Genomic DNA, 7,513 nt, shown 5'->3' on the forward strand with positions numbered 1-7,513 from the left:
TTAGGAGGAGCCGTCCTGCCGGACACTGATGTCCACCTCTGCCCTGTTCTTAGGAGGCGGACACTGATGGCCACCTCTGCCCTGTTCTTAGGAGGCAGTGGCTTCTCTGACACTGTTCTCATCAATGCTGTCTTCTATCCACTTCCTTTGATTACAACTTCCTGTCATTTTCGGAGCCCCTACTAGTGCCAAGATTCTCTCAGAATCTTCTACAACAGAAGACAGTAGACTTGCTTTCTAAAGGGTCAGACAGCAAAGGCCTCACCAGCCACCTGGCCTGTCGTCTTCATTTTCTTACAACCTTCAGAAGATCTAACCCCCACTTTAACACCTGCCAGGGCAGGCCTTGGCTTGCGCTTGGCCCACCCCGAGTTTGCTGGCAGTGTGAAGGGTCTGAGATGCTCCACGTGTCTTCTCTGGAGCTTGGCATATCACTAAGGATGTGTGGACCTGCTCCCATGTTACAGATATGACCAGAGAGATCAGAGCGCTAGGGGCCTCTAGCCCTCAGCGGGCTGGTGGCCAGGGCCACCTACCCTGTTTGAGCCTACCTGGGTGTGGATGTGGCGCACCGGGGCTGCCCAGGTCTACCCGTCCGCTTGCCATCTGCTGCAGTCGAGGCACGTCCACGGCTGTGAGCCAGGACAGCGACTGAAGGTCCCCGGGGAGGCCATCATCACCCATGGGAGGCAGGAGCCTGTTCCAAAAACCAAAACCTCAAATCCAGAACTTACTGAGCACTTCCATGATGCCACGGTAGAAAACTCCACAACCTGGCTCATTTGAGGGGGTCACAGTCCAAATGTGGGTACCATGAAAACAGTGAATATAAATTTCCTCATGCTGGCCATGTGAGACACACAGACACCCGGGAATTCCATCTTCAGTCTCTGGCCCCTCTGCAAAGATGGCTCACTCACTGTGAATACCTCAACACCCCCCAACTGCCAAATTGAAATTTAAACACTTCTGGTCCCAAACACTTGGGTAAGGTATGTGCATACTATGTCCCCTTTTCCATATGGAAAACCGAGGTTCAGTACAACGAATCACTTGGTCAAGGCCACTCAGCACAGCACAGCCTGCAGCCAGGGCTCTTTCCACAGCAGGCTGACAAATACATCCATGAGGTACAGATATTCTCTGCGAAAGACGCTGTGCTGGGCAGGAACTCCAACAAGGGGAGGACTCTGGGATCCCTGAAGTCCCAGGTGCCGTGTGGCCAACAGTTTTGTGGTGGCACCTTGAGTACTCTGTCCTGGGATGCCCACATCTCATCAGTACCAGGAGCTGTCTGCTCTATCGCCAAGAGACTACAGCCTCCAGCCCACACATGAGTTCAGACCAGAGTGAGACAGGGGTCGGGAAGAGCGGAGTAAGAGGGGACTTGTGCCCTGGAACCACAGCCTCTAGGTTCCTCCTGCACCTGTGGGGGTCCCTACCAGCCTCTCCCTCTCTTCCCATCTCTGCTCTCTTGTGTTTTAGAGCCATAGCTGCCACTGCTCAGTTGTCTTGGGCCTGAGCCATCAGCCCACGAAGCCACTATCAGGTGACTTTCGGCTACCTCGGCCATTGGCTGCCTCATAGAAAAACAGGGCCTAGAAATCATATGAGAACTAGCTGGTCCATGTCAGCGGCAACAGTTGGCCCGGCTGCTGTCCCCTGGTGGCCCATTGTGCCACAAACGACTGTTGCCCTGCAGCACGTGGCCCCCATTGTTCTGGGTCTCAGTGCTATTGTTTCTGTGGTTTCTGCCTGCCATCACTTTGGCCTGCTCATAATTCATCTATCTGACTGGCAGTCCCGGCCCTGGCCTGGGCCATGCCATCTGTCCCCTAGGCTCTCAGAGACTTTGGCGTGAAGGGGAGGGGTTGACCCACTCTTGTCTTCGCCCCACAGCCAGCCAGCTTCCCTGGGAAGGCTGTGAGAGCCGCATTCCTTCCCGATTGGCTGTGCTACTCTGTTTAGGAGAGGGGGGTGGAGAGGGGGGTGGAGAGGGGGGTGGAGAGGGGGGTGGAGAGGTGCCCTGTTGTCTGCTCTCACAAGGTGGGAAACCCTGCCAGGCTCCAGGAACCTGCCAGGAGCGAACCTAGGAAGCGGTGTGCACAGCGGCAGAGGCTCAAGCTCGGGATTCTAATCCTGGATTCCCTTAAATCACTCTCTTTAACCTCTCTGAGTCTTGGCTTTAACCCATAAATCACAGACAACTGTCTCCTGTCAAGCCTGTGTGACACTGGTTCCCAACAGGAGCGTGGTTTCTCTCGGGGCCATTAACACCAACATCAGCATCACAATTAAGAATAGCCCTGCTCAGAACCAGAAAACACACAGCCCAACCAATGCCACTAACCTCTTCCACTTACTGAGATGCCCTTAAAGGCGGACCCTGTGCTGTCCCCATTTTACATATGGAGAAACTGAGTCCCTGGGCTGTCTGTCCTTGGGTCCTGAGCTGTCTCCCATGGAGCGAAGACTGACAGAGACAATCTCATAGGTGCCTCACCGCAGCAGAACAGGTGATGGGCGGGGTTGGTGCTGTCCCTGAGGTGGTCCCAAGTTCCCTGTATTCTTTTGTCCACAGTGTGCCCAGCTGCCACCCAAACAGCCTGGACTCTGCTTTTCTGCCTTTGCTGTTCTCCGAGGGCCCGACTCTTGCTTTTCCTCGGTTCTGGAGACTATCCTACCATCCTAATTGCCTTCTGGGTATTTCACCTGGATGTACCACACAAGCCCCTCACTGAGCTCTAAAATGGTCCAGGAAGGGACAGCCACACTATGGTTCCAGTCTCAGCCAGGCTGGGCAGGATCACTGGGGCTCCTGGCTTCCTCTTTCTGCAGACAGTTACCCCATCCATGCCTCAGCTCTGTTGACGTCTGCCCTGGGTGTTCCCCACCGTTCCTCAGCTGTCTACCCTAGCCCTCCTGGGGCTCACTAAGGACCCGGACCCCCCCGCCCCCGTGTGCAGTCAATGCAGGCTTTATGTACCCACAGGACTGGTAGAAACAGCTGAGCCCAGGTCACTGACCCCAAGAAAGGCACGAGAGTGACAACAGAATCTGGCTCTGCTAGAGGTGCCCTCTGCCCCCATGAATTCCTTGTCTCTGAGTACCAGGAGAGCCACAGATAGAAGAACTGTACAAATGGGGAAACTCAGGCTAGCACAGTAAAAGTCTCTTTTCATGCAACTGAGGCGACAAGGGCTTAAATCCAGTTTCTGCTGTGCTTTTCATCTTCACCAAATGAGACAGTATGCAGCCACCTTTTGGCACAAGCTGGCCCTGTTCTCCATTCTTGGGGGTCTGCTATTCATTTTAGGGGTCTGGGACACCCCTGTTGCCTCAGGCATGTAAAAGGCCATCTGCTCCTTCCTTTCCCCAACCCCCAGCCAGAATGTCTAAGTGTGTCAGCGCTGGTCGGCCTGGCCAACCCTGCCACAGTCCCTTGAAGGGGAGCACTGTGGCAGGAGTCCGCTAGCTCCAAGCCCTGTCCCCTCTTCTCTTCAGCACACAGGGACCAGGAACTGATTGATGCATGGGGAGACAAAGGGATGGACTGTCCTCAGTGTCCAGTCGAGGAACACGTAGGGGGACCCCTCTTCACATGCACAGAGTCCCCAGACTTCTTCCTCACCAACTCCTCTATCTCCCCATTCAGAAGGCACCCATGCCCAGCCTCGCTTCCTCCCGGTGCTTCACAGAGTGTAAATATGGACTCCTGGCTTTGGGAACTACCTTTGGCTTCCTGCCACCAGCCCTCAAACACTTATTCCCTAACCGTGGTTTCCTGAACTGTAAAGGGGTGTGGGTGAGAGTTGTGACATCTCAGACCCACAGAGCTGGTTTGGAAGGATGGTAGAGAGGTGGTTTGGGATCTCTCCTGAGAGTGCCTTCAGACTGAGAGCAAGCAGCTATGACCTCGCTCCATGTACCTTTTCCCTCTGCCGGACAAAGATGGGATGTGAGAATATGAAGAAGGCAGTGAAAACCTGGCCTGGCCGTGCGGCCTTGCAAGTCTGATTCTCAGTGAGGAAAAACCATGGGCTCACCTGTCCCTGATGCCCACATGCCTCCCAGCTCCAGGGGCGCAGAGAAGAAAACACCCAAGACCAGCTCTTCCCACTGGTGCCCTTCCCCCCCCCCCCACTCTCCTCTTTTGAAGCTCTGGATGAAGTCCTGGCCTCACGCTTCCTGTTGGGTGAAGTCATGTGCTTCTGAACCTTCTAAGCCTTAGTTTGCACATCTGAATAATGGGGATGACAGCCTTGGAGGCTAAGTGTCCTCTCTCTTCCTCCCAGCCCTCTGGTGGGGCAGCCAGGGTCTCTGCATTCCACTGACCCATCTTGTTCCCACATGCTCACCGTCCCCCCCCACACTACCGTGTCCCTGCTGCACAACAGCAGGGTTTTTGGGGTTGGGACTCGGGTACCTGCAGTTAATGCTCACCCCATGTTTCCTCTTACACGCAGGTGACTCCCAAACACCTTGTCCTGGGGAGCTGGGTCACCCTCTGGCTGACTGGGTGACCTCATTCTTACCCAGGAGTAGTGTGTGATGGGTCCTGAGGGACACTGTGAGTCCCTGGGTGGGGTGGATGTCACTGCCCCCACCTCCAACGACTGCTTGTTTTCTTTGGGGCCCTGCCTTTTGCTCACTCATAGGGTGCACCTCTCCTTGCTGTCTCCGTGTGACCTGACCTCCCTGTCAGCACCTATGTCTCTGAACCCCAGAGTTAGTCCCACAGTTGTCTACAAACCTCTGTTCTCTTGAGCCCTGCTAGGTCCCCAGCTGAGGCAGGCACCACACAGGTTTCTGGGGACCCTGATGGTCTAGAGGACTGGGAAGGCTAGGACAGGAGCTGAGCTTCCTACCGGGTGCAGGTAGCCCCAGGAACCCCCACTGCTGAAGCAAGAGACTTTGTCTTCTCTATAGGAAGAGTCACAGAGCCCAGGAGAGGTCTCTGCACACAGTAGACACTCAACGTAAATGCACCCCTCTTTCCAGACATTCAGCTCCTACTCTCTTAGAGCCAAGCAGGGTGACAGACCCAGGTATCCCCATGGCAACAGTTCATCTTGATCTTACAGCCTGGCCCCCACCCTTCTGGGCATGGCTGGCGAGAAACTGTTACACAAACTGTTCTTGTCTCCAGGATTAAGCTTCTGAGGACTGTGTTTACCCAGCTTACATATCCTTTGTAATAGCTTTCAGACGGTTTACAGAAGAAAAAAATTAAATGCTATTTAGCATGCTCAGAAATTCCCTGAAAGACAGGAGAGGGCAGACTGTGGTATCATGTGATCTGAGGAGAGAGGCGGGTGTTGTGTGTGTGTATACATGCACATGTATGTGCATTTTGGGGGGTAGCGTGACTGGGTCCCAGAAAGGCTACTTCTCTCCTTTGTCTGTACAGTAGCTGGGCTGCTATTCATGTACTGTCCTTGAGGATGGAACATGTAAAGACGATGAGATGCTAGTGCCCTGCAAGTCTACCCAGAGGTTACGGCTGGTGGGTGGTTCAGTGCTCCACCCGCACACACAGCGCATGCACAGGGGACACACAGCGTACGCATAGGGGACACACAGCACACATACAGGGGACACACAGGGCACGCACAGCACACACACAGCGCACACACAAAGGACACACAGCACACACACAGGGCATACACAGCGCACACACAGGGCATACACAGCACACACACAGGACACAGCGCACACACAGGGGACACACAGTGCACACACAGGGCATACACAGTGCACACACAGTGCACACACTAGGGACACACAGCACACACACACAGGGCACGCACAGCACACACACAGGGCACACACAGCGCACACACAGGGGACACACAGCACGCACACAGGGCACACACAGCGCACGAGGGGCTCTTGAATAGTGGCTCATCACTATGCTGTATTTGCTGCTCACCCATCCATCCAGTCAACTCTAAACTAGCCATCCTCTCCCCACTGAAGAAAACCAGTGTATGTGCATGCGTGCATGTGTGCATGTGTGTGCGTGTGTGTGTAGGGGCACTTCTCTTCCTAGATCACTTCCTTTTTTAGGGCAGACCCTGACATTTTGGGAAGTCAATGATCAGGGCAAGGACTCTCCTTGGGGTACCGTGAGTGGGTGTGAGCCTAGAATACACCAGTGCATCTTCCTTGTTCATCTCCGACTTTGTGGAGGGAACATCTGAGTTCTCTGAGCTAAGTTCCAAAAGTTGAGGCAACTCTCAGGATTTTTTCCCTTCTTCCTCTCCCCAGATATAAGCCTGTGGGCAAGGGCTGCCACCCAGTTTTCTTGTCTGTAGTTGGCGGTGGAGCCAGGATCATCCCTGTAAGGATAACGTGAGGAGTGTATTTGCTGGGACTGAGAAAGCACCTAGCACCTAGTACCCAGGAGGTATTAAGAATTCAGCACTCTGGGAGTGGACACCCCAGCCCCCCAGCTAGTGATGCTCAAGGCTGCTCAGAGACAGAGCTGCACTCTGGCTGCTCTGGTGTCAACTACTAGGAATAGCAACTAGAGACTGCTGACTTCCAGGCCTCCGCCACAGACCCCCTGACAGCTGGCCCAGAAGTGGGCCGTTGGCTGCAGCCAGCAATGCCCTCCGGGAATGTGGTGGCCATTGATAGTTAACTAACGGCTAAACTAGCCCCAGGGGGATGGAGCACCAGGCAGTTGCTTGTGGCCTGCACAGGGCCCCAGAGGTGAGTGGATTCACAGCCTTGAGACCCAATCCTCAGAGCAGTCCCTGGAGACGCAGGAGTGCAAATGGGAAACCCACAGACTCCTGTGCTGTTATTCAGAGAGAAAAATGGGAGCTGTTGGAAGCAGACTCCCTGTGCAGAGCAACACAAATCCCATGCCAGGAGGAAGTCCTATCCCAGGCTGGCTCACTGCCCTCTTGCCAGCCTGCAGCAGGCACAACCTTGCTCCCCCTGCCAGGAGGAAGTCCTATCCCAGGCTGGCTCACCACCCCCTTGCCAGCCTGCAGCAGGCACCCCCACACACCCAGCAGCCTGCTGATTGGTTCTCAGAGGTTCTATTTCACAAAGAGGATCAGAGAGGGTAGTAATAAAGTGTCTGGGGGGTCACAGAGCGGTGAGGTAATGTATTCTTTACCAGGGAGAGTGGGACTAGGGGAACGATGTGGGGTATGTGGCAACTTCAGGCTTGAGTCCCCACTAGGCCTGTCACTTTCACGTCATCTTGCTAAAGCGTTTACCCTGACTGGCACAGGAATGCTACCCTTGCAGGATGGTTTGGGGACAGCTGGTCACCATGTATGCTGTGGATCTGCTGCAAAAGAGGTGATGACCCGAGGCAGAGGCCTCCACAGTTGCAGTGAAGGTTGCGTGTTCTGCCATCTGGATGTCTTAGTGTCCAATGCAAAGGTGTGCATGGCTTCAGGTGGGAAGAGTGTGTGCATGGCTGCAGGTGGGAAGGGTGTTCACATCTGCAGGTGGGAAGGGTGTGCGTGGATGCAGGTGGGAAGGGTGTGCA

At 54.6% G+C, this 7,513-nt stretch overlaps 1 protein-coding gene across 2 annotated transcripts in view; it reads right to left on the reverse strand.

Annotated features, from left to right (window-relative positions):
- Foxn4 (forkhead box N4) overlaps positions 1-7,513 on the reverse strand; it is a 16,509-nt gene that overhangs the window by 6,201 nt on the left and 2,795 nt on the right. For both annotated transcript variants that reach the window (XM_005344258.1, XM_026783368.1), the window contains exon 2: positions 552-697. In XM_005344258.1, coding sequence (XP_005344315.1) covers positions 552-697 — 146 coding nt within the window. The remainder of the gene's footprint in view (positions 1-551; positions 698-7,513) is intronic.

Source organism: Microtus ochrogaster, chromosome 2 (assembly GCF_000317375.1).
Source record: "Microtus ochrogaster isolate Prairie Vole_2 chromosome 2, MicOch1.0, whole genome shotgun sequence".
Taxonomy (NCBI): domain Eukaryota; kingdom Metazoa; phylum Chordata; class Mammalia; order Rodentia; family Cricetidae; genus Microtus; species Microtus ochrogaster.